Below are 27,351 nucleotides of genomic sequence, written 5' to 3' on the forward strand. Positions count from 1 at the left end.
AATCAATTGTGATTTTAATTGTTACAGGCCTTGTGGTTGGTGGAATTATTCATTTGATTCAATCTTTCTGCTTATATTATGAGTTTATTAATAATAGTGATTTTCTAATTTAGTAGTTTGTGTCAAGCACGTAGGACAGTGACCACGTGTGTTGAGAAGCTTGTAGTGTTGTGATATGTGTACAGGTGATTTAGTTTAAGTATTATTTCTTTTGTTTTTCTATGGTTAATTATATATTGTTTTCTTTCCCATTCTAGTGGGCCTGTTGATTTGGGGCCAAAGCCAAAGAAACTATTTAATGAATTAACTCTAACATTGTTGATTTTGGGTGTAAAACATTTCTTCTTTTGATTTGTGGCCAAAGGCAGAACATTTTAGTATAAAGGCTTATCCTTGGCCGATGCCAGCGATATCATATCCATCTGTGTATATTAATCATATCCGGCCAAAGCCGTGGACATTATAGTAATATTGTTATAAGGCTGACGCCTTAGATTCCAAGAACACTCTTTGAGTTTGGACATTACAAATTGTGACATTAGAAAGAAAGGACGACAGACTGCCTCATCTAGACTAGAGGAAGGAGCCCTGACGTACCTGTGACGGACAGATCATATTTTTGTTCTATGTGTTCTGTAAAGGTAAGGGGCCCCACCTTCTTGTGAAATCTGTTTGTGACTTGTGTGTATACTTATTCATTGTTCCACGTTCATCGTTACTGTCTAGTGAATTGAGTGATCGTCATTACATGTGCGAATGAGAGAGAGTGTGTGTGGGAGTAATTTGCATCAATAAATATGAAATATGAAAATTTACTCATCATTCTTTGATCGTTAGTTTGTTGGGCTGGTCAATTTGTTGGACGTTAGCAACCCTTTAAGGCCATTGACTGGGACAGAGGTTCTGCAGACCACAGACTCATTCTTTGGCATTGTCAACATGTTACTAAAGAAGGCAGATGATTTGTCTGAGGAGGCAGAGGGACAAGCATCAATGAAGAAGGGTCATGAGTTGCTAGTCCAAAGCAATGCTATTAGGAAAAGTGCAAAAGCAAAAAAGGCTGACTTGGCATCCCTGAGTGCATCACTCCAGATGCTGGAGGGAGAGCAGTCAATGTAGATAATCTCAAAAGGAAAAAAAACTGTAAATAATGTACATATTAAAAGTGAAGTGCTAGTTACTGTTTCGTGTGATTTAATGTGGACTTGTATGAGGCCAAACCAAGTTATTTCATTTGGATCTTCCCCTCAAACTTTCATTATACCTGGACTGATGAAATATTTTCTGTTGGATACCACTACCACTGAGTCCCACCACTTTGATTGGATTACTACAATGACAGCTGTTCTATCAACTTGTTTACACATCATAACATAGGAAAGGTTCTTTTAATGTCAATAGAATTGCTAAATATATTGGGTTAAAGACACGCAGGGGCTGTGCTTTGGCTTTTAAATTGCTAGGTAGGATTTTTTTTTGGGGGGGGGAGGTAGGATTTTTAAGTCTGATAATCTGCTGGACACCCTGATTTATTAAAGGGGGAGTAACAAATAGATTAAACACATGTTTGTGTCACTGAAGGGTTGAATTTTGGATAAAACAAACTTTTTTTTTCTCCCAAGGAGTTTATCTTAAGCGGACTGCAGTGTATGATGTGAGTATCATTTTGAAAACATGCTCTTTTTCTGTCTTTAATTCATGACACTGCTCTATGTGAGTCACTCCTTATATTTTTTTCTCATGTTGATGAATTAATACATAGGTTCAATACCAGAAAACAAAACAGCATTTTGGTCACAGTATGAGATGAATTTGTCCACATTCAAAGAAATCAACCTAAGAAGAGTTTTACAATCATCCTCTGCAGTGTGCGATGTTTCTGGTCTCTGGCCAAAATGATATATGTACAAATTTACCAGAGAATATGATTTACGTCCACTGGAGAAGTTGGATTGTGTTGCAGCTGCCTTTGAATAATATGCACTACATAATGTGTTCGTCTCAGTTTTAGTGCTGTAATTTGTTTTCTTATCTTCAGGTGATGAAGATCTTTTAAGATCAACATTATAACTTTGTTTAGGTTCTACTTTTTTCTTCACATCCTTGTCTTGAATAACAACCTGCTGAGAAATATTCTGGATGTCGTCTATTTTATTCGGTAATATTTTAGGGTTTTCACTTTGATGAGATGTTGTACTTCTGTCACTTGATTGCTTAAACTCTGAACTTATGCTTTCCTCCATTTTTGTCCTTGACCCAGAGTTTTCCTCAGACGAGACATGAGGCAGCAACAAGTCCACTTCTTTACAAGCTTCCAGGAAATGTTTGTCACTGTCAGAGATACTATGACTAGAATCCAACTGTATATGCTGAATTTGTGATGATTCAAAACTACTTTCCATTGATGAGTCAGGAATTAAATAAGATTGAGTTGAATCATCACACTCAGCTTCTGCAGTATCATTGGCATTAATGGAAACATTATGTTCAAGACTGGAAGAAAAAGAAGTATCTTGTACAATATCACTGTCATTACAGCTAATATTTGGTCCATTTGATTTCAAAGAAAGCTTTGGTGATGTGAATAAACGCTTCCGAACATTACTCAAATGCTCTAAGTCATCACTAGAATTTTGACACTGGTTGATTTCATTTAAACGGGCAGTATGGACATTATGATGCTGTTGTAGTGAAGAATGTGCTGTTGTTTTTCTGTTGGGCGTCACTTCATTAGTTTTTTGCTGCTGTCGATACTGCAGTCCATTTGCAGATTCAACTTTCATTTCCTTTATTGTTCCCTCATCACTAGTCATTAGGCAATCTGACCCTCGTTTGTTGCCAGTAAGAGTTGTGTCTAAACTCTTCCTATCATTACTCAAAGTGTCATTGTTGTTCTTATTATTTTCTGAACTGACTGTGGAAACATTTGAAATAAATGAAGGAGATGTTGACTCTTTAATGTCTTTTGAAATCTGCTGCAATTTTTGTTGAGATTCTAATTGCAATATGAAGTCAGGTACAGGCGGCAAACCATCAAACATTCGGAATGCTTCAAGAGTGTCTGCACAGTGAACATTCTCTGACAAGGCTTTGTGACTCTTTTTAAGCTCTGCCTTTAGCAATGGAAAGTCAAATCTGGAAAAAGAACAATACTATGATGGCTTGATAGTATGATTCATGTTTGTAAAGTTTCTGAGGAAAAAAATCTGAAATGTTAACTAAGCGGTATTGAATTATCAAAAAAAAAACAAAAAAACAAAACAAACAAAACAAAAAAAAAAAAAATAAAAAAAATAAGAAGAAGGAAAAAGAGTGTTTACATTCTACCAAAAGCAAAAAGTGACGTCATTAAACAAGCAATTGATGACACCTCATCACTTCTATTGTCATCCAGACAGCCCCCTTATTATTGTTAGTGACTTTAATCATTGTAAATACACGGAATCAGGTTTTAAACAATTCGTAAAATTTGACGCATGAAAAAACAACAAAACATTGGACTTGAGTTATTTAACAGCGATAAAGATTATACATCTGCTAAAAAAAAAAGTAACTAATAATACCAACATAAGTGACACGTTTAAAACAAACAAAAACCCACTCTAAAATTCAAACAGATTTGGTGTTGAAAAAATGGAGGCCTTTTTGATTGTACGGTTTGGGAAGAGCATCAAAAACAAAGAAAACATTAATCAGACCAGAATTGTTTTTTAAACTAAAAAACTTTCGGCTAAATGATACAGTGGATCCACATAAAGTCATTATTCTTAATGTCAACTCCAATATCAGGATTCCACTATATTGATAAACTAAGATGATCCCAATACTGTCCAAAAATCTCTTAAGCAAGTTTAAGGTTTAAGATGTCTGGGCGTTGGTTGTTTGATTTATTTGTATTTGAATACAGGGCAAAATAATAATTTGTTTTTTCCATTGTACGCCAGAAACGCCCAAATATCACATTATTATTATTATGCAAAAGATTCTATCAACCCAGCCCACTGTTCAAAACACCCAGATGTCATAATAATGTGTAAACAATTTTATTGGCCCAGCCTACCATTCAAATAGAAATCTCAAATAATTCAGTGGTTACAGATTGTAATTCTTCTTATCATATAACATTGTCGACTAGATGGTGTGTCATTGAATTTTTACAAATTTACACATGTGATGGATGTGTGTTTGTGTGTGAAAAAAAGAGTGTTGACGGTAGTCTAGAGGTCCTGTGTGGGCGGTTTATGTGCATGTGTAGTGTGTATGGATGTATGTGAAATGTAGTGAAATGCTTGCAAAGGTAGGTGTGTGAAAATGAGAATGGAAAGTAAAGGATAAGGAATGGAGGAGTGTCACAGACAAGAGAACAGAGAGTTGATCTGTAATCAAAATTAGAGAGTAGAACGTTTTGAGCCTCGAATGCGACAATGTAAATACAAACTCAGGGCTAGATGCCATTTTGTTTAACGCTACAATTAAGGTTTGCACTTTTGGTTTGGCCATTGTTTGTCAACAATTTGGTAAACAAGCAACACTGTGTGATTTTCTGGTTTAGTGTTTTTATTTCCGTTGTCCCCTGTCCTGTTTAAATGTGTTCCACTGTATTTTCTATTTATAACAATGATAAATAATCCATAATTTACGTCCCATTAAGAGACTTGGAGATATAAATATGAACAATGCTACAACATCATTCTACACCTACCTGTGTCCATTGTGAGCCAATATACAAGTTGGTTGAGGCAGGTTTCGGAGGAAAGAAACAATCAGGTCAGCTTGCTTACTGAATGTGGCCTGGAGGGAGAGGGAGTCATTATGTAGCCCTGAAACAATATGAATTGAAAAGAACTGGAAATAAGGCCTAAGTGCAAAATAGCATATTGAAATGATTTGTATCATTTGTCATACAAAACGGATAGAAAAACACAAGGAAAAATAAATCATAGGATGTACTGACAATCCGATTGCCTGTATCTAAAAAGGTAAAGTTTTGAATTTGCAGGTAGCTAATTACCTAACATAAGAAAATAGTACTTATTCGGGAGCCAGAGTTTAACCCAGTTTTTAAATTGACAGCACCACTTGCTGCTACCATTTGGATAGGACACTAGTTTGTCACAAAGTACTTTCCATCGGATCTACAAAAAAACCCAGCTACCAAATCCCTGTTGGATGGACAGGGGGTCAGAAATCTTAGCTTCATCCGGGATGGATCCAAGTCTCTTTACGAGTGATACCAAGTGCTCTACCAACTGTGCTATCCGGACCCTCAGGTTTCTAAAGTAGTAGGCCACATTCTCCAGAGACATTAACAAGAATACACGTGTTAGAAAACAAAACAGCTTGCTGAATGGCTGAGGTTAAGATTTTAGTCAAACAATTGTGTGAATCATTGGATGGATATCAAATGCTTAGAGGCCAACTTTTCAAAGAGCTAAAACAGGACATCCTAATGCACAATACTCTCATGGCCAAAATAGCAGTATGTTTGGAATATTATATAATATAATCTAGATTTATAGCATTTACCGTTCATTATTTTGATTTGGTAGACAAAAAAGCAAATCCTATGACACGCAAAGGTCATTTCCATTCATAAAAAGTCTAATTTTTTATTCTTAAAAAATGTTCTCAGATTGCCAAATTGGGACAATCCCGATTTTATCAGGACAGTTACAACTGCTACTACTAATACTACCACTACCATTAACTCTCTCCATACCGATCAATTTCAGTATTTTCCCAAAATGGCAGGCTTACCCAGCAGAAAAATTGATCTTTTAAACTCAAACAAGCTCTCTACAAAACAACTTTATGTCCTTATTAATTAAACAAAGATCATTCTTCAAAGATTGTAATGTACAAAATATATATGAATAAGAAAAAATGTATATTGTGTCGTAACAAATGTGACAATTTTGCTGCAGGTGGTAAGGAGAGGGTTAAGTACTGGTTTTCTTTGGATATCTTGATTTCATGGGCATCTGATACAGCAGATATATAACCATCTTGTTATATCAGGTTTTCCCATTAATGAGTCTTTACAATGCTATATATTCGCTTTCAATCAATTAAAATCTAAAATCATAATTATCTTATAACTTATAATGATTGTTTAAAAAAATAAATACTGCAAGCAGTACAAGTCTCAAACAAATTCACTCAATGAGGGGATTTAATCCCATCTAGTTTACCTGTCAATTCAGAGCTTCTGTGATGAATCTGCTTGCAAGGGTTGATACACAGATGCAGTTTGTTGAAGACTCTGTAGTCTCTTTGTTTCGACTTAATTTCCTCCCTTGTTAGGGCGATAAGGCACATCTCTGTGATTCGAGGATTATTTCCTGGACTGGGCAGACCTGTTGACTCTGTGTCAAACATGACATAGGATTTGATGTTTTTGCTCATGTTTGATAAAGAATCAATCTTTTACTTAACGATTAACGGCAAGGTGGGAGCTGAAAGTGAATGTTCTCTTGCACCATGGTGATTTGGAAATCTGCAAATTAGAAGATATAATATAGTAATAGTAGAACAGGTAATAATGCCTTCAAGGGAAAACATAATTTAATCTTAAAAGACAAAAGTGCATAACAATAACACAGATTAAAGAATTGTTCACAGACGCGAAGAGAATAAAGGAATCAGACTTTTGCATTACAGCAGGTATCCCAAACTTATGTTGTTAACAGGTGTACGATTCTTCACAAATCATCAAAAATGAGGTCTCTTTGAACAGTGTTTCTTTCTCTTGAATTTAAGTTATAGGTGAAAAACTTATACCATTAAAAATCAGCAGCCTTTGAAGATTATAATATCCCAAATTGGGCCTGCTAGCTTGTTTCAACGCATAGCGCCATCAATGTAAACAAAGCCTGGTTTTTTTTTCTTCCCCTATACAAGATTTGTGTTTTTTCACAAATCATCAAAAAATGAGGCCTCTTTGAACACTCTCTGTCTTGAAGATAAGTTAATGGTGAAAATTTTATACCATTAAAATCAGCAGCCTTTGAAGATTAAAATATAAAAAAATTGGGCCTGCTAGCTTTTTTCAGTGCAAAGCGTCACCTATGTAAACAAGGCGTATTTTTTTCTTTCCCTCACCAAGATTTACTTTTCTTCACAAATCATCAAACGATGAAACTTTAAAAACCCATAACTTTTAAATTTTATTTTCCGATTTTGATAAATAATGTGTTATTTTCCATGATTTGGGAAGTCACATGTAGCTTTGTAATTTAATTTTTGCTATTAGTATAACGAAATTTTAGGTTGGGATACCTAATTACAAATATCCAACAAAATGCTTTTCCAATTTTCCTTCTGATACAAATAGCATTTAAGGTGAAAACTCTTTATTAGCAGAGAAATCAAATTATACCAAAAAAAAAAAACCCAAAAAACAAGTCAAATTTCAATTATTGCCTCAATTGTATGATCCTGCCCGGAGTGCATAACCATCCATATAGGCATTGAATCATCTAAAGATTTTAAATGAGGCAAACATATCAGGAGGATCGTTCAAAAGGTTACATCAACATTCTCAATGTCATCCCGATGAAACTCTTATCTTTTAAATGAACATGACCCAGTTGTATGGGATCCATATCCGGAAAGAGACAGACAATCAATCATGTCCAATGTTAGAGAGTAAAATTTATCAATCACAGGAGACTACACCACCAGAGCACCTGGCTGTATAAACGAAATATTATGAAACTCAGATATGCCAGATTTGTTCAACGGAAGAAGAAACTTCCGTTTAACAACTATGATCAAAATAGTCAGTGATGAAATCCCAAACATTACCACCACAAGATATTTTAAAGACTAGAATGGCAAATTAAAAATAAAACCCCATAACTTTGGTGACCACAAAACAAACAAAGTCATTGAAACACCCATCAGGAAGAACAAGGTGTGTTTTTGAAATACTCATCAACCATGGAAAATTACCAATAATCATTTTTCGTCAAAACTTACTGGGACTGCTCAGCAACTTAAAATTTATATGGGGAAATGTCTTTCCTATAGACCGAATGCCAATGACGTCATGCATATATATATCATCCATGGATGCTTCCCTTGAAAAGTGAGGCCACTATAACTTCTGATCGCGTTGTTTACATAGGGAATTTCAACTGATTGTGGCCGTTGTTGATGTGCTCTTTTCAGTTTAAGGCCCTCATTTAGAGGCAGATATTTTATTGAGCATAATACGAGGGGTTAGCAGGGACAGACAGCATCAATGGCATCTGGTCACTTTTCTCCCTGTCAGATCTGCAATAAATAATTTGTTAAAATATTTCATCCTCAAATACCTAGTCCTTCGCTTATGGCCTGTCTATTTCAAATTAAAACCAAGCAAGAAAATACGTCTTACTGAAATAAGCAAGGTCAAAATGCATCACCTGAGATGATGAAGACAAGGACAATGCACACCATACACACACTCACTCACATATACATGTTGTGCATGATGATGATAACAATAACAATCCAATCTCACAAGGAAAGTATTTTTAGATCATTGTCCTTGCTCCATCATCTAAGAGCATTATTATTATAAGGATTAATCTTTGATGACCAATGCAATTATTAAATCTAAAATGCGCTTATAGATACAATTTTCTATTATGATTTTTTAAAATTACTATTATTATTATCATTATTAATTATTATCATCATCATAAAATTAAGCTTTGTTTCATGATGAAAAAAAGAAAGAAAGATAAAGTGGATAATAAACTAGTAAAGGCTGTGGATAGTAGTAATACAGTCCAAGTTGGTTTATTAGGACGACTAGGTTCCTGACAAATCGTCCCAATTCATAGTGGTCATGAAATTGAGCAATTTTTTTTTCAGATTTACCATACTCCACTCTCCATTTATCCTTACTTGTGATTGACAACACAGTTTCTAGTGAAAAATGTATTGGTTGCATTAAACTTTTTTATTTATGGTTTCATTTCTTTTCATGTTTTAAAACCATTCATATAGGTTGTATTATAAGTAAGTAAGTAACAGATTAAGAATTCATTGTCTACCCATCCGTCTCATTGAACAAACAAAGCCATCACTTATTTCCCATTGCATCGTTTACCAGACCACCATGGCCATTGACCCGTGACCATGAATGTGACTATGACAGTAGGTTACACTGACAAGGGAGACAGGTAAACTCTATTATTCACATCTCTGTGATGACTATGACGAACGATTCCACACACAGACCATTGGCATCGCAATGGACACTTACAACTTACAGGGGATATAGGTAAATTCTATTGTTCAGACTGCTGTGATTAACGGCACGACCACACCCAGTTGACCATCTCGTTAGACTTAATTTGCATTTTATGAACCATCATTTTAATTGATTGGAGACAATGAAAATGCTCTTTTATGGGGATGTTCATTTCAAATTTCATCTCCATTAATGCCATTAAGTTTAGGCGGCGGGCTGTCCCAATTCAGTGGCTGGGAATTGGAAAGGGTATGATTTTTTTTAATAGAAAAAATTCCGTTCCCAAGGAATTGTCCCAATAAAGCTGATGTCCCAATTAAATGGCTTGGACTTGGACTGTATATTTAAAAAAAAAAAAAAAAAGGAAATAAAAACTTCAAAATAATTTTTTTTTATATATCTTGTCTTGAAGAAGCTATTACATTCATTTTTGTACATTAAAGATAAATAATAAGATCCTTTCGGCCTCTCTTTTCATCTTTACTTTTGAAGTAATTAAGCATACTCTGTCCACTACTTTTATTTTCATTTTGAGAGATTGTCCTACAATCTCAAGAAAAATAAAAAGAAGATATGTGTGAATGTGTGTGAAGGAACATGGGTTTTGGGAAGCTTTTCCCATCTTAATCAAAGCACTGCAGCACTTTAAAGAGGAAGACGGAAAAAAAGAGAGAGAAATTAATTAAATTAACAAAGAAACAAGTTAGAAATTGTGCTGTTGACAAATTATCAGTAGAGACCGCTTTTAGAACAACAGCAAGACTTAGAAATTAGGGAAAATTGTGATGACAATAAATTTGTAGTGGAGGCGGAGGCCGCTCAACTGCTGCCGAGAACTGACTTTGTTTTCAGAGCCGTTTTAAAATTTTAACTCACCAATTATAATACAGATGACCTCATTCTTAGCGTTCTAACCCATTCATCATTGAAATGTCTCGTTTGCTATAAGTTTAACAAAGATTGTGTGACCAATCTTTTATCCAGAAACGTAAACAAACAACATGCTAAATTGACACACCCATGCGACCTGCTGGGGTGAAGCGGAAATGAAGCTGAGGTTATGTGCTTGGTTTTCATTTAGAGGTCCTTTTTAACATTTTAATTACTCAAGCTTCATTATTATTAATTTTTACAATGTTTACCAATTAGATTGATAGTAAAAGATAACTTTATACAGAGCGTTGATATGTAATTACATTCTGTGCATAAAATGTTTGTTTGAAAATTGTGTACGTACAAATAAAGTTCTCCTAACAGAACCCCGGATCTTTCTGACGGATATAATTCACTGCTTTCAACGTGCACAACAAATTTTCAGATTAGAAGCCATTTTGTCCAACAGCAAAATGTCTGTTTCGTTCTTTGATATTAACATTTGTTGAAAATCATTTGTGTACGCGGTGAGAATACATATATATTCACTTTTCCGTTAATTCACTAACACCGAAGCAAAGTGTGTTACGGGAATGGCACAAAGAAATAAGATTTGCTAAGAATCGGTAACAGTGAAGGACGTGGTGAGGGTACAAGGTCATGGCCGGGAGTTGTGGCGTTTTCATTTCAGAACACCAAGCCATTTCACCAACAGAATTACGCATCTTTTGGTCAGTTCGAATGCTAATCATAACGTTGAAACTTGTATCTCAACAGTGAGTATAACTCATCTATATTACATTCAAGCATGTAGTTTGTTTAGGCTATCCGATGCGACGAATTTCGCAACGACGCGCCCATCTTTCAACGCTCGATCGATGAAAGACTTTCGTAAATGAGAGGCGAGTGGTGGCCTTCACACTGTCGAAAAACACTTCCTTGAACTTTGGCCGTGAAGCCCAAACATCACATCCATAAGGTGTTTGTTTTGGTGTGATGGGTTTACTGTATCTCTCGACAGTAACCACAGTCCAAATGTTTTTTCGAGAAATTGGATTATAAGGATTCATTCTGAAATAACAACATGGCTTCGTTTCACCTAATTTCAAACTCGGAAGTCCCTGAATCAAGCGGTCCAAAACAGCTGGCCTGAGGCAGCCACGCTGAAATAGCAATGGCATTGCCTCTTCCCATCGAAGAAGAAAGGAAAATCTATCCATTTACCTAGCAACTCTTTCATTTCACCCCAAACAATTAGATCATTCTGGTTACAAAAAAGTCCTGATCTGCCGTTGTACTTTCTTGTTCAGAATCGATATCAACAGAAGTATTTGATGTAAAATTGGATGTTTTGCCTTTGTTTACCATTCTCTGATTTTCAGCTGATTCTCAAGTTCAAGGCAAAATGCAGCCCTCCGACTCAGAGTCGGAGATACAAACTGAAGGTATTGAGTTTAATAGTAAGCTCATCTGATTATTAATTCAGATATGTCTCGAACTTCATGTTATTGTTATTGCTCTGGATATGACTTTTCATTATCACAAGATCCCATGCCTAGATAGAGACTAGATATGAAAAGACAGTTTTTCCCATGCTTTTTAGTGAGTGTAATGTTGTGTGTATGGGTTATTTTAGATTTTAAAAGCACAAACAAGGTAATATATCAATATATCCACGAATTCACAGGTTGATCTAGTCGTCAATTGAAAAATTCTTCCATCCAGAGACTGAATTAATTTTTTTTTTAAATCAATGATTAATCTTATTAGTATTCACATATAGTTGTAATAGTAGTCTGGAAGTTACACTGCAGTGATGTTCTGCAGTTTAAAAATAAATACAGAAGAGGAAAGGGGCTCATGAATACCAATATAATAATTCATGATTTTAATTGAATCTGGAATTTTGAATTCGACGACTAAATCAAACAATCTGTTATTGTGAGGATGGTAAAACTACTTTAAATTTAAAACAACCCTTATTCAATTCACACCATTTCAAATGTCTCTGGGCAAGGCAGGGCAGGGATTTTGTGAGGCCACAATGAACAATGTAATATATCTATATATAGCTTAAAGAACTAATTCTTTGAGTAACGTACAATCTACTGCCAGTTTTCCTGCTTAGTCCATTCATTGCAAAAATGGAAATGTGGGAGGTTGGGGGGGGGGGGGGGGGATATATCTGAACGATATACCCAAAGATTTAGTTTGTTCCCATTGTTGAGTTCCAGATACCTGTGTATAATCATTTTCAGTTTGTGGCCATAGATGAGTTCCACCCCTGACACTGGCATGCATATATGGCATCATGGAGTCGTGTGAACTCAATTGTAATTGGAGCATCAGACATTTTTTTCTAAGGTTTTGATATTTGATACATTCAGCAATTGTTTACTGACTTTTTAAAAAAAAGAGATTTTCAGTGTTAATTGTATACAGCAGTGAAGTTTGAGCCCATCTCTCGTTTGCATGGTGGCCAATTGGATGAAATCAGGACTGTCCCAATTTTGGCAATTTGTAGAAAAATATTTTTTTAAATTTATGACAAATTAGACTGTTTATTATGGAAATGACCCTTGCATGTACCAGGATTATGCTTTTTTTTTTGACTAGCAATTTAAAAGAAAGAAAAGAAAAAGCTCTAAATCTAGTTTTATATTATATAATAGTCGAAGCACACTGCTGTTTTGGGTCTTGATGGTAGTGTACATTAGGGTGTCCCGTTTTAACTTTTGAAAAGTTGGCAGCTATACTATACGTTTATGATTGTTGTATAATGGTGTGGAGATGTAAATACATTTAGTAATCATAACGTTATTTAATTGACATACGTGTCCTTTCATATTATGATCTTTGCGATATTGGTTGTTGTTTGAATCATTTTAACATTAATTGTTTATTCAGTAAATGGGCCGTGTTCAGTTTTCTTTTTTCTCCATTAGACTCATTAGTTGACAATGTGTGTATATTGCCATTGAATGGCCAAGCCTCTATAATGAAGGGTGGTTTGAGCTTTGGGCAGAGGCTGCCAATTATCTTTTTTGAAAGATCCTCTGTTATCAATATATATCTGCCTTTTGTTGATGCCTGTCTTTCATGATGTTGTCTTTGTCAATAAGCCTTAGAAATTATATATTACTGCAGCATGTTTTTTTCTGGAGCGAGACTATCCGTCCTGTGAAATGCATATCTAAACTCATTTCATGAATAGTGAGACATATTTTTTTCTTTGAACAGTTTCAACATTTTTTCAAAGCATGCATCATTATCATTAGTTTCATTATGGTCTTTTTGATTTCCAAAAATCCTCATTGAATTTCTTCTAGAATTTCTGTCTTTGCCAAAAAAAAAAAAAAAAAAAAAAAAGGAGAATTGATGTAATAGTAACAGAACCTGATACATAATACCGATAGGCATATTTCTCTCTTTTTTGTTGTTGTTGTTGTCATTACCAAAGAGCTCAAAGGGGCAAAGCATTCCCTTAAAGTTTTGACGATTTAGTACTGCTTTAAATACAGACAAGAACTGGAGGTTGTCTTTTAGATAGTATAGTGTGTTAGAATTTCAGGTGGGAACAGTTGTCAGTTGAATTAGACTTAGATTTAAACAAAACTAGTAACACACACATTCTCTCCTCTCTCTCTCTCTCTCTCTCTCTCTCTCTCTCTCTCTCTCTCTCTCTCTCTCTCTCTCTCTCTCTCTCTCTCTCTCTCTCTCTCTTCTTTCATCTTGTGAAAGATATTTTACATTATGAATATAATGTTTTTGTTTTTTTTTTTGGTGTGTTTTTTTTGTCTTTTTTTCAATGTGATTTATAACTTTTTAAAGTCCCAATACTTATCTCATTGTCAATCTCCTCCAGGTATGACTACGGCACGCCCTGAGCTGGGAATTTCCCCAGTTCTATTCCAAGCCATAGCCCAATTAACTGCTTCATCGACTAGTTCAACACAACCTAGCAGTACTGTTAAGCAGGCATCAGATAAAAAAGCTGTCCCTGCATCGCTTATCAAACAAGCTCATTCCAACAACAGAGAGATGGAAGGCATTCAAAGTTCTATGAACAAAGATACAAACCGTGTTGTATCTCAACTTTTACAAAAGTTAAATGAACCCGTGGTTTCATTAGTACCACAGTCTCGATCTGCATCACAGCTGTTGTTGTCTACAGCAAATATGAATCAAGCATCAGTTGCTTCTAATGCCAGTCAACCAGGGTCATCTTTGAACCAAGCTGGTCTCACCATGCTTGGCGTTGCATCCGAGAATAATGCTAGTACAAGTCAGATATCTACAAATGTAACAAGGGCAGGTATTTTAGGGGATGAATTAAATAACTTCTTACTGAAGCAGGAGCCAATTGAAGATGATATTTCCTCATCCTCTTCAACTGCAACCAATAAACCACTCCCTTCACCACAAACCATTAACACTGACGTCAGCAGTGTGCTGTCTGCTCTTGCCTCTCAACACGCACAACAACAGTTGCAGCAACAACAACAATCTGTTTCTCAAAGAGGCAGTGAGGTAGATCAACAAGCACAACAAAAGGTTACCTCTCTCCAACTCCAAAACACCACTTTTCATATCATACATCCAAACCAAAACCCATCATCAAGTTCTCCATCAACATCAATATCTCAGCAGGCTTCTGTTCCTACCTTAACATCAAGTTCGAATTCTAATGTAGTTAACATCAACACAGCTCCTAATTTATTAAAAAATCAACAACAGCAGCCTCAACAGATTATTATCTATGGTGTACAATATGATAAGAGCATGACAACTGCACCAAGTTCCTCTGTCTCAGCATCTTCATCATCATCACATGTTATAGATGATAGTGCAGATAATAATAATTTGATAATAGAGGAAGCATCACCAGCAATAGCTGCTCTTGCTACGGATGCTAACGGACAGCAGACTTCTTTCAGACTCCAGATGCAATCGTCACCATCTGGCAGTAATAGTAATGACAATTCCAATTCCATGAATACTGTGAATCAGAAATCACTCTTATTACCTGCAGACCGTAACTATAACACCATACAACAGACAGTAGCAGAAGGAAGTAGAAGTGGAGGTGATGGGGACTTTGATGTCCAACCAATTTCGGATGTGCAAAACACATTCGAGGGTATGAATCAGCCATGTCCTGTGTGTGGGGACAAAGTCTCAGGTGATTTGTTCTTTTTTTTTTTTTTTTTTTTGAGTAGGTTTTCTTTGTTTTTCAAAAGTTTTAAGTAGAATTGACCTGGGGTGCAATAAGGTGAATGGGACTAGCGGTTGGGTCTTTTTGAATCAATGGTGTCTTATTTGGTTTCACTCACAAGGGATAATGTATGGGTGGATGCCATGCTGAGAGAGGAGCCCTTAAATTAACCCGTAGATTTTTGACCAATCAAAACATGGAATTTGTGACACACCCTCACACTTGCTCAGACAAACACAGTTGGCTGTTTATAAACAATAACGTGAATGAAATTGACCTCTCTCTGATCATAGTTATTGTTTTTACACCGCCAAATGGGTGACAAGTAATCACACGATTTTTGATCAGATTATAAACGCTTACATTTATACATAGTTTTCTGTGTTAGTTCTATTGACCAAACGGTAGAACAGTGGGTATTTTATTTAGACACATACCATCGATAATAAAACTGTAGTTTGCTGTGTCTACCAATCACTACCATTGTTTAAATTATGACGATTGTCCGAGAGGCGTGGTTATCTACCTGTTTATTGCTGAGTCTTCAGAGTTAAAATGTAGCTAACACTGAAGGGTTTGGAAATCTAAATGTATATATGTTTTGTTTTTTTTGTTTTTTTTTTTTTTTAAATATCTGAATAATTACAATTGCAGGTGGTTGGATGGGAGCATCACCCTTGAATCATATACCTATGATGTTCGCATGGGTGTATGATCAGATAGTGATGTCGTTTCTTCTTCTCTTTACTAGCCTATCCTGCTTCTTTGGTTTGTGATTGTATTTTTGACAGGGGATATTTTTTTTTCTGTAAATCTTCTGCCTGTTTGTTCTTGGTTATTTATAATTTAGTTTATGATATCTTTAGGTTATGATTTTGATTTACATTTATACTATTTTTGTTAGATTGCTTGTTTTTTTGTTTCAGCGGTCTCTCATATAACCTCAATTGTGTTGGAAGAGACCTAAAGCAACAAACAAAACAAACAAAAAATAATTACAATTGAAAATAACTATCACATAATTTGTAGTCACACATTAGATATCAGTGAAATTTTCAGGAAAGCCAGAAATTCTGGTTGCATCATAAAATGATGAGATCATGTGGCAATGGTGACCATAAAATTACTGCTTTATTCTTCTCCTGACCATTTCTTTAAGCTGAAATGTTTGAAAATAATGTTTTTGGCTGGATGTATGGAGATAAATGAGGAATGAACTTAAAAAAAAAAATTGCATTTGTACCTTGTCGCTTGGTCTTCAAGACTGAAATATTGCACTGTAACCTTCGGTCTTGAAGATTGAAATATGGAGTTGAGCTGAAAGGCCTATTAGTTACATCTCATATAGTCATTGATGATTTTAAAAATAACTTTTAAAATGCTATGGGTTTGTTATCTGGGTTTATGTGAATGTTGATGATTGTTGTTTCTAATCTTATTTCATTTATTTATTTACATCAAGGTTATCACTATGGTATATTCACATGTGAAAGCTGTAAGGGTTTTTTCAAGAGAACAGTCCAGAATAAGAAGACGTTTTTGTGCCCAAAGCTGTCAGACTGCGTTATTAATTCTGTCAATAGGAAGAAGTGTCCCGCCTGTCGATACAAGCGTTGTCTGCTGATGGGCATGAAGTTAGAAGGTACTCTATGTTCTTAATCAGTCAAATTATTGTACTTGTTCACTTTGTTGTTGGCTGAAGAAGGGTTTTGAGCCCAAAGCGTTCCGTGTTTGGCATTTTGTTCTTTTTTTTAAGCTGTTATATTCATTTTTGTTTATGACTTTTTACAGTCCACATCTTCTAGCAGCTTAGTATCACTTTAATTGTTCACTAATTAGCTTTGTTATTTTGATTCCATGCTGTCATTAAAATTGTACTTGTTCAGTGATTTTGTAATTTACTAATTTTAAGAAGTAACAACGAAGTCACTGTGGTTAAGCTTTTTATACAATCATAACATTGTTTAAATGTTTTTTTTTACAATTACCATGATAAAATCAATATCTACAGAAATTTTTGTGCCTTATTAAATTGTTTTCCACTGAATGAGCACATCGTGAAAATGATTTTTTTTTTCTTTCTTTTTTTCCTCAGCTATCAGGCAAGACAGAACTAGAGGTGGTCGCAGTTCTTATGAGGGCTGCACACCTCACAAATCAAGGCCATCTGTGGCAGCGAAGAAACCAAAGCAAGTGTCACGTACAGGAGAAGTTTTGTTGTCAGTCGCCGGGCCATCTTCACAGGAGATGGATGATGGAAGTAAATCACATCGTAATCTCGTTGCTATCTTAAACCACAATGCTCATAAACAGGTAAACATTTCACCCACTCAATTTACTAAAACATTGTCCTTGTTTTAATTGATTAGGTTTATTGCGGTCTGCTGTTACTTAGAAGGTCGGATTTTGATTGTCAAATGGGCTGTTCTGATATGTGAGAGGAAGGGTGGAGGAATGATGGGAATGATTTACTTTAGGGTTTTAAATGGTATGTTTGGGGTAGATAAGGCACTTATTTCCAACCAGTTCACATGAACCTAATTGCTCACCAACATTCTTAATCTATATTGATGATATGGCAGAAAGACTTACTCCAGGAACCTGACTGAGACTGAGATTGTTTTTTAGATGATAGCCCTCTATGTGGGGCAATAAGAACAAAACGTGATACAGACATTCTTCAAGCTGATCTTGTTAGCTCACAATGCTGGGAAATAGCAAATAGCATGGAATTCTATCATCAGAAGTTCCAGGTTCTAACAATAACTTACAAACTAAATTGGAAAGATCATGATACAAGCATATGCTAAAAAGAAAACTAAACTAGTTTAAGGTTGCTGAGAAGAAACTTATACGACATCAGGAGGGAAATATAATTAGAGTTCTACAAATCCCTTATTAGGCCTACACTTGAATATAGCAGCTGTCTGGGACCCTCACCACAAAACAGAAATCCAAGAAAATGAACAAATACAAAACAGCAGTGAAATTTATAACTCAAAACAACAAAGTTGAAAAACACGTAACTGATTTAGATCTTGAACCACTACAACAGAGAAGACAGTATGGCAAAGTGACAATATTTTGCAAAGATCTAAACAACCAAGTAAAATTACCCCTAGGTGATATTCAACAAAATAAGAGGAAGCCATCCAAGTTTATGGTTCCCCACTCAAGAGTGGATGCCTACTTGTACTCGTTCATACCATTGACATGAAGACAGTGGAATAGTCTCACATCTCCAATGAAAGAAAAATACTGTGATTTGTGGAATCGTCAAAATTGTTGTTACACACTTAAAAGGAAGAAGAAGAAGAAGGACATATTTAATAAATATCAAGTTATGGAATGGGAAATAAATATATCATATATAGATTTTTAGTTTTCTTCATTGCTCTAGAACTATGTGGTGTACCCTCGTCAACTTTTGCATGGTGATTGTATATATCCAGTGTGAAACAAAATAATATGAACAGTTCACCTTTTTCATGGGATTTTAAATGTTTTACACAAAAGGCTAAAACATTGAGTTATAATGAATATAACTGAGAACATCTCATGTGTATCAGTTTATCTGATTGAATAAAGTAAAGGCAAATGATTCAAAAACAAAGTGATAAGCATTAAATAAAAGAATGGTTGAAACTTGATTAATATATTTATTTTTTTTAATTAAAAAAAAAAAGTGTAGACTTGGTTGGTGTTTATTATTGATAAAAAATAGGAATAAGATTTGAAAGCAGTAGTTACCAGAAAATTGTGAGAAAAAGAGAATTAGTTTTGGTAGGATTTAAAGGTGTGCCACATAGGTCAGCATGCTGTGATCTGTTGAGCTATCTACCATCGCAACATTTTTTAAAGTCTGTACCCTGGGTGGGGTTCCTTACCTCCCATAGTGGGCAGGGAGTACTTACTGTGTCTTCTACCCACCTATATCTGTTTTCCAACATGCTTTCTATCTTTGTCTTGGAATGAGATTACTTGGTTTTGTCCAGGCCCTGGCTTGGAGGGAAACAGTCAAATGTTTTGGGTTTTGGGAGATGATATTTTTTTCCTTGTAAATCATCTCTCTGTTATGCACTGCATTACGTTTCTTTATATTTTATGTATGATTTGTAAAACATTTGAGTGTATTCCTCTTTGTGGGGACCTGTGCTTGTGTCTGGATGAGATGTTTAGTGATCTCAAACTAAGTACTTTGATAGTGTGCTTTAGGAATCTATATGTTTCTTATTAAAACCAATTCCCCTTCGTCTTCCCTTTTCTTGGATGCTTTATTGTAATTCTAGAACTTTTTACTATCCCATTTTCTTCCTTTTTACTGGCGCTGATATGACCTTAATGTGTTGCAAACGCCGTAAAACCCTTAACAACAAACAAAGTCTGTACCAGCACCATTCAACACGTCATAATCATATATTTGCTTTTCTTTTACTCTTTCATTTTTCAGAGTTCCCCTAGTCCAGGCATGCCAGTTGTCCCAGAATTGTTGAGGGACATCATGAATTTAGAGCCGTTGCTGAGTGATGATGACATCACACCGGAATCAATCATGGAGGCAACCACCTTCCCTGATCAGGCTCTATACTCCTACATGATGCAGCTTGCTGAATTACGGCTCTACAAGTTGGTCAGATGGGCCAGGAATCTACCTCAGTTTGGTGCCATATCTGTGAGTGTGTTTAATTACACCTTAACTTGTCATCTGCAAAGAAATAACTCTTTTTGTGTTTTTTTTTTTTTTTTGTTATTGGAAAAATAATGTTTAAGTATATGTGTGCTGATTTGGCAAACCCGTCGAATATCACATGAGCTAGTTTTGAGATAAGGGTGAATAAAAGTGAAAAATTGTTGTCTGCATGATTTTCGATTTTTCACTTCATTTTTATTATCCATCCAATAAAGCTTATAGGTAATTTAGTTGGGGTTTTTCTGTCTGAGCCAAAACTCTACATATTATATGTATGTGTCTTTAAAAGCGATTTTCTTCATTTCTTAATTTTTGACCCCCCTGCATTTTATCAAGAGATGGTACCTGTATTCGATTATGTAATATTTGATTCAAATTTGTTAGACATCTGATGGGCTTTGCCAGATCACCACACATATTAGATAATCTTATATTGAATTGTTTTCCATTACTGACTGACAGGCAATTTAAAAATATATATATATAGTTGAATTGGTTACATATAGAGGCAGCAGAGTACAATAAAAAAAATTTTCTTTTTTCTTTTTGCCTCCTCAGACCGATGACCAGATCCTTCTGCTTCAGAATTGTTGGTCAGAGTTGATAGGTCTTGCCTTGTGCTGGCGTTCCATCGACACACCTAATCAGATCAGCATCTCATCGACACATCACATCACCACAGAGTGGGCACAGCACATTGGCTGTGAGGACCTGGTAGCTAGACTGCTCAACATCACCAACTCATTCCGCAACCTATTCATGGACGAGTATGAGTATGTAGCCCTTAAAGTTCTCCTGCTAATCTCGCCTGGTGAGTGACAAATGACAATAGATTAGATGACTTGATGCAAGTCTTCTTTTAAAAACATTTCATCTAGGTTATTTGAAAGATGGTTAATTAAATAGATCAACTTTGTTCATCCATAAGGAAATTGCTTTTACAAAGGTGAATTACATGAATGAATAAATAAATAATCGATTTAAAAATATTATATTTGCATAATTTTATAAAGAAATATATACCAATAGTAATTGAAATTATAATAAGAGTTATAGTAACAATGAAAGATGGTGGTAGTAGAGCCATTAAGCAATGTAGATGCAGTTTATCCCATTTCATGTAAATATATCTAACAGAAGGTACTAAATCTAATGGACCCAGCTACTGAATCATATTTGGGACCATGAGCTTTTATATAGCACAATAAACTAAATCACTAAACGTGCTCAAAACAAAAATCAATATAAAAGTGATTGACTGCCATCGATCTGGTTTTTTAGTAATATAATTATGTTTTTATTGTTTTTTTGTTGTTGGCTGAAGAAGGGTTTTGATCCCCAAACATTCCGTATTTGGTATTTTATTCTTTATTGAAGCTGTTATATTAATTTTTGATTGACACTATATCATTTAAGCGACCAAGCCCTTGCTATAAATTATCATGATCATTTCTTTCTTTTTCTTTTCTTTTTTTTTCTTTTTCTTTTTTGGTCCCAATTTTTTCATTAATGGCATAATTTATAGTGGGCAGGGAGGTACTTGCTGTGTCTTCTATCCCCTATATCTGTTTTCCAACTTGCTTTCGGTCTTTGTCTTGGAATGAGATTACTTGGTTTTGTCCTGGCCGTGGCCTGAGTCCTAGCTGGGAGGGAAACAGTCAAATGCATAGTTATTGTTTTGGGAGATGATATTTTTTTCCTTGTAAATCATCTCTCTGTTATGTATTATTGTGTTTGTTATTTTTAATGTATAATGTAAGCATTTGAGTGTATTCCTCTTTGTTGGATTTTGTGCTTGTGTCCAGATGAGACTTATAGGTGATCTCAAACTAAGTACATTGATGGTTTGCTCTTGGAATCTACATCTGATCCCTATTTGTTCCCAGTTCCCCTTTGTCTTCCTTTCTTTTGAGTGCTTTAATTGTAATTCTAGAACTTTTTACTATCCCATTTTCTTCCTTTTTACTGGCACTGATATAACCTAAATGTGTTGCAAGTGCCGTAAAACCCTTAAAAACAAAACAAAACAATGGCATAATTTTGGAAGTCTGCTCTCTATTTTTAATTAAGTTTCCGACAGGGAAAAACTGTTGTCACACAGATTGTTCTCTCAAGTGGTTGAGTTTTAAAATAGCACACTCTTTTGGTGTTATCTCTAAGAGTAACATAAATGAAAGGTTAAAGTTTTGTAAGCATCATCTTAATCATCATGGCAGATGTTTATAGGTTGATGCCTGATGATGGGTTTCAAAACATAATTTCTGAGTCAAAATTGCAGATTTTATTCAAAGAGTTAATGTGAAACTCAAAGAGAGATTGGCCTGTTCATTTTCTGTTCTGCTGCAAAGTTCTTTTCATGTGTTAAATTTCTCATCTGTCAAAGGTCATGCGGTTTGACTGATAAATTCTGGGGTTATAAAGAATGTGTTTTATAATTATCATTTTAGGTATTTAGTGATATTGTTCTTTTTATTGCTTCACCAGATGTGAAAGGCCTGAAAGAGCCACACAAGATCAGGGACTTTCAAGACAAACTGTTGGAGGCACTAATGTTATACACAGGCTCCCACTACACAGACATCAAAAACAAGTTTGGAGAGCTGTTGTTGCGTCTGCCAGAGCTCTCACGACTCAGCTTCCTCAGCAAGAACATCTTGCTGAAGTATCTACCTACCAGCTCTACCACCTGTGGTCTGTTGGTGGAGTTGTTAAAGGGGGACAGTCGACTAGAGCAGGATGGATGAGAGTTGTAGCAGCTTTTCTCAAGAGACCTGATAAGCTGATATGATAGAACCCCAGTCACCAATAAGCCTTTTTGTGATATAACACGAGGTGGCATAAGCTTGAGAGAATTGAAGATGCTTGCCAAGAGTTTGGGATAGCAGAAAGGGTTTACATTGTTTATTCGATTGGTCTATAGACTTGATGAAGACGGATTCCTTCTCTTCGGCTCTAGGTGTAACATTGTTATATGTTATAGCATAGGGGTATTATGTTCACCTCATAACTCAAACAGTATTCGGCGAGTATCCCTGTTGCTCTGTGTACCCTTGAGCAAGTCACCTCTCCCCAACTCGCATGTTCTCACAGCGACTCAAAGTGGTGCTTGTCGCTTAAAAATATCCCTCTTTAGGATCAATGAATGTACCCTATATTTTCTTCTCACAACTAGATGGCTCGCCATTGTTCGTTTTTCTTTTCTTTTTTTTTTTTCCATTTTTCCACCAACAAATTTTTTCAGCATGGTTTTACTATCTTACTTTCTTTCTTTTAAAAAAAATAAAAATGGTTGTGGCGAATGTCGGAGGAGAAACAGCAAGTTTACCATTTTGGTGGATTGAAGCACAAACTGAAATGCGGTTTACTGCCAGTTATCCAGTCTTGTCTGTTCTTGACCAAAAGATTGAATAGCTGAATTCCGTCCCGTCAACTTCCCAAATGAAAGTTTCAAGGTAAAGAAGTCATTTTGCTAGCAAATGAAATGTCATACATATGTTGAAGATGCATTGCTATTATCATCAAAATGGCCCCCAAAAAAATGCAAGGTAGATCTACTGGAAAAAAATAATTCTTTTTCAATTCATTGTTATCTTTGTCATTCATACATTTGAAGTCTTGATCAAATCTTTTATTTGGCCTAAAATTTTGACAGCAAAGTTAAATTTCTGATAATAACTTGGGAGGATTCAATTGTGGAGCACTCCTAAAAGGGAAATTACTCATTGAGGGTCTGTAGAAATCTTGTATAACTTGCTGTTCATAGCAAAGGGAGATATATTTTGTTCCCATTGTTTACATGAGCAAAGAGGATAACCGACTGCAGGATGTATCAATTTTATAGGATAAGACAACGACATAACTTATTGTATTTTTATTTGCAAGTAAAATATTTGCAAATATTTGCTCACTAAGATCAATTAAGACTTAGAAGCGATGCAGTTTGTGCTTTTCTTTAAATGTGCATTTTTGTTGGTCTTGTGGCATGTTTGGAAAGTCCAGGGTTCAAGTTCCGCTCTGAGCTTCGCATAGTTGAGTCCTTGAAAATGGCTCTTTAAACACATCCTCTCACCGTACTCAGGTGTAAAATGAGTACCTGGCCATTAACAGCTTTGTCTCTGTCAAAAATAATGTACTATCACCTCTCATCCTGCATGTTTAAGTGTTGCTGTTGACCAGGTACACCTTGTAAAGCGCTTTGAGTGGAAATTGCACTATATAAAAGCTTTAGTTTTAAAATAAATTTCTGCATGAAAATATTTTAGAATATATGCCAGTGACCATAGGCTGGTTTTAGATTTTATCCTCCCTCAAATAAAGGTTTTAATGTTTTAAGACATGAGTTGTTGTCAGCAGCAGAATGGTCATATAAACAATGGGATCTACATTTTTTGTGGGGGTTTAAGAATGTGAACTGAATACTGTATATATAACAAGATCTCATAATTGTTCATAACACGTAATGTTAAAGTGAAAAATGATCTACTTACTTCATAGATGATATTTGTTTTTGTAAATAGCCATGCCCCTTATTCTCCTCAATAACCTCAAATCAAAGACTCATATTCATTGTTGATAATCATATATTTTTAGACATCTGTCATTTAATGAAATATGCCTCATACCATGCCTAATGTAAAGAAGAAAACGTTCCTTTTAATTGGTTCCTATGGAATGGATTTCTAAGGGTTTTTGTTCTTTTGGAGAAAGTTTTAATATTTACCATTACATGATGTAGTAGACTGAATAAACCGATAGATGTGGGGGAGGGGGGGGGGGGGTAATTTTGAAACTAAAATACATATTCAGTTGGTGGTGGCAGCAATTTATTTGCAGTGTAGTTAAGTGATTAAAAAGTTGTTAAGTACCTTGCCAATATTTTTTGTTCTTCAGTTATTGCAGGAACAAATCCAACACCTACATTGTAAATGAGGGTAAACTGAAACATTAGTAAAAGGGACGTGATGACTTCATTCTCAGATAAACTATTTTCTGAGGAACGTTAAGTCAGGAAATGACCTTTTAAATTTTTATTTTTTTTTTTAAGCATAAGGCAAAGTTTTCAATTTCAATTTTTAACTTTTAATTAAAAAATTGTTTAACATTTGTGTCAGTAAGATTCACATGCCAATCACAACAATTAGAAGGACAAGGTCTATCACATTGAATACCAGTCATTATTTTTTGTACAAACTAATACCCGTTAGTTCTATACTACATTCATCTTTTTTAAAAAACAAAAAAACTTTTCATTCGTTTATTTGCTATCATGGGGACCAGTATAAAATTTGACTGACTTAAAATATAATTGCATTCGTGTTTTGTTTGCATTACATCAAATGATTTTTATCGGAGAGGCACGTGGGTTGGTTCTCGTCTCAGTCCTTTGTTTTTAGTTTAGAATGAGTGATTATCATAATCATTCAGCATTTTGGCTTTATGTGTGTCACTCTTTTGAGTTCTTTTGGAATAGAACGTGAGAAAAATTGTTGGATTACAAATCCATGTGAATAAGAGAGGAGTTGATGTGATTGTTCTTCAGAAAAGTATTTGTAAATTAAGCTATATTTAATGGTCGAGTGATTTTATTTGAATGGCAAAATACGAAACAATACCAACCAAACACATTTTCTCCGTTAATGTTATTCAAATATCAATGAAATACGTGATTTATTTATTTCTTTACTGGAACCTTTCCTTGCATTACCACCCACGCTGTAAAACTGAGAAATGACACTATAATTTATTTATGCATTTTGATCAATTCGTTCAGGACTGGGGTCTTTTGACCTCACATGTTTGGGTGGGGAGGTCTCTCTTGTTGAGTGACCTCCCTGTCTCTGTTTTCCTGTTTTTGATTGCTTTCCTGTCCTTGTCTTGGAATGAGATTACTTGATTTTGTCCTGGCCTAGGCTGGAGTCCATAGCTGAGAAGGAAATAGTCACATGTCTATTAGTATTTATTTTGGGAGACGAAATTTATTCCTGTTAGATACTATTATTATATTTTTATGTTTTGATTATAACTTTTAGTAAGCACATGAGTGCATTTCTCTTAGATCTTGTGCTTGCGAATAGATGGGACTTTTAGGTAATCTCAAGCATATATTACTTTGCTCATGGAATCTACTTCATCCATTTCCCTTTTGGCTTACTTTATCTCCTCCACTTTTAATTGTAAATCTAGAATTTTTTCGAATACCCTTTCTTCCTTTTTACTGGTGCTGAAGTGGCCAAAAAGTGTCACAAGCACCTAAAACCCTTAAAAACAAAATTATTCAAACATTTCTTATATTACTTATCTAGAAAGGCCTACGTTACCTATATTTCTCTCTGATCAGTGATGATAATCTTCCACCGGATTTTGGGTTTCCTCAAAAATTTTCCACTGATTTTGTCATGTCAAACATTTTCCTGTGATAAAAGCTCAGGTTAAGTGGTGGATCAATGAAAAAATCACCCATCATGCCTTATGTCATATTTTGACACCTGTGCTCAGTTGCATTTTTTAGACAAACTGGCGCCAGATGTCAAAAGTGAGACAAGGCAATTGATGGTCGCAAAGGTATTGGGTAAATGAGTCCAGGTTTTATTTGTAAGTAGGTCAAGAGTGGCTGTACAGTTGTAGGCCTGTTTAAAAAGATTATTATAACTTCCCCCTGATTAGAAAAAAATCCCAGCAATTAAACTACTCTCTCTTTTTCACTCTTCTTTGTCCCTCTCTCTCTTTCTATCTTTGCCCCTCTCTCTCTTTCTCTTATCCATATATCTCTCTTAAACATTCTTCTATCAATCTTCATGTTTACTTTATAAACGTCTGGGTGGGGTTCCTGACCTCCCATAGTGGGCAGGGAGGTACATACTGTGTCTTCTATCCTCTTATGTCTGTTTTCCAACATGATTTCTGTCTTTGTCTTGGAATGAGATTACTTGGTTTTGTTCTGGCCCTGGCTTGGAGGGAAACAGTCAAATTCATAGTTATTGTTTTGGGAGGTGATATTTTTTTTCCTTGTAAATCATCTCTCCGTTATTTATTATTATATTTGTTATTTTTGTATTATGTTTAATGTCAGCATTTGAGTGTATTCCTCTTTGTTGGATTTTGTTCTTGTGTCCGGATGAGATTTATAGGTGATCTCAAAGTACATGGGTGGTGTGCTCTTGGATTCTACATCTGATCCCTATTTGTTCCCAGTTCCCCTTTGTCTTACTTTCTCTTGGGTGCTTTAATTGTAATTCTATAACTTTTTACCATCCCATTTTCTTCCTTTTTACTGGCGCTGATATAACCTAAATGTGTTGCAAGCGCCGTAAAACCCTTAAAAACAAAACA

General features: G+C 35.2%; 2 protein-coding genes across 5 annotated transcripts; one reads left to right on the forward strand and one right to left on the reverse strand.

Moving 5' to 3' along the window:
• Positions 1 to 205: 205 nt before the first annotated feature.
• LOC144979694 (uncharacterized) lies at positions 206 to 10,758 on the reverse strand. 3 transcript variants are annotated; one of them, XM_078926617.1, is made up of 5 exons: positions 10,121 to 10,574; positions 7,981 to 8,277; positions 6,192 to 6,496; positions 4,703 to 4,820; positions 206 to 3,135 (listed from the first exon to the last, which is right to left on the reverse strand). In XM_078926617.1, exons 3-5 carry the CDS (start codon positions 6,403 to 6,405, stop codon positions 1,752 to 1,754), a joined length of 1,716 nt encoding a protein of 571 aa, XP_078782743.1. In that variant the 5' UTR covers positions 6,406 to 6,496; positions 7,981 to 8,277; positions 10,121 to 10,574; the 3' UTR covers positions 206 to 1,751. The 3 variants fall into 3 exon arrangements, with proteins under 3 accessions (XP_078782743.1, XP_078782744.1, XP_078782742.1); XM_078926618.1 differs by lacking the exon at positions 7,981 to 8,277 and having other exon boundaries at positions 10,482 to 10,758; XM_078926616.1 differs by lacking the exon at positions 7,981 to 8,277 and having other exon boundaries at positions 10,121 to 10,295.
• LOC144979693 (uncharacterized) lies at positions 10,548 to 27,351 on the forward strand. 2 transcript variants are annotated; one of them, XM_078926615.1, is made up of 7 exons: positions 10,548 to 10,893; positions 13,983 to 15,299; positions 16,795 to 16,974; positions 17,428 to 17,645; positions 19,783 to 20,004; positions 20,581 to 20,833; positions 22,507 to 27,351. In XM_078926615.1, the coding sequence occupies exons 2-7, from the start codon at positions 13,985 to 13,987 to the stop codon at positions 22,764 to 22,766; spliced, it is 2,448 nt and encodes an 815-aa protein (XP_078782741.1). In that variant the 5' UTR covers positions 10,548 to 10,893; positions 13,983 to 13,984; the 3' UTR covers positions 22,767 to 27,351. The 2 variants fall into 2 exon arrangements, with proteins under 2 accessions (XP_078782741.1, XP_078782740.1); XM_078926614.1 differs by lacking the exon at positions 10,548 to 10,893 and adding an exon at positions 11,056 to 11,562.

This window comes from Berghia stephanieae, chromosome 9 (genome assembly GCF_034508935.2).
Source record: "Berghia stephanieae isolate SIO BIC M18660-M18661 chromosome 9, UCSD_Bste_1.3, whole genome shotgun sequence".
In the NCBI taxonomy this organism is placed as follows: Eukaryota; Metazoa; Mollusca; class Gastropoda; order Nudibranchia; family Aeolidiidae; genus Berghia; species Berghia stephanieae.

Bases quoted from the DNA above. Each gene is read 5' to 3' on its own strand.
- LOC144979694 (XM_078926618.1), bottom strand. From the start codon at position 6,405: ATGAGCAAAAACATCAAATCCTATGTCATGTTTGACACAGAGTCAACA. The intron at 4,821-6,191 runs GTAAACTAGATG...ATATTGTTTCAG, and splicing joins CAGAAGCTCTGAATTGACAG to GGCTACATAATGACTCCCTC. The intron at 3,136-4,702 runs GTAGGTGTAGAA...TTCTTTTTCCAG, and splicing joins TTGGCTCACAATGGACACAG to ATTTGACTTTCCATTGCTAA.
- LOC144979693 (XM_078926614.1), top strand. From the start codon at position 11,523: ATGCAGCCCTCCGACTCAGAGTCGGAGATACAAACTGAAG. The intron at 16,975-17,427 runs GTACTCTATGTT...TTTTTTCCTCAG, and splicing joins GATGGGCATGAAGTTAGAAG to CTATCAGGCAAGACAGAACT. The intron at 20,834-22,506 runs GTGAGTGACAAA...TTGCTTCACCAG, and splicing joins TCTCCTGCTAATCTCGCCTG to ATGTGAAAGGCCTGAAAGAG.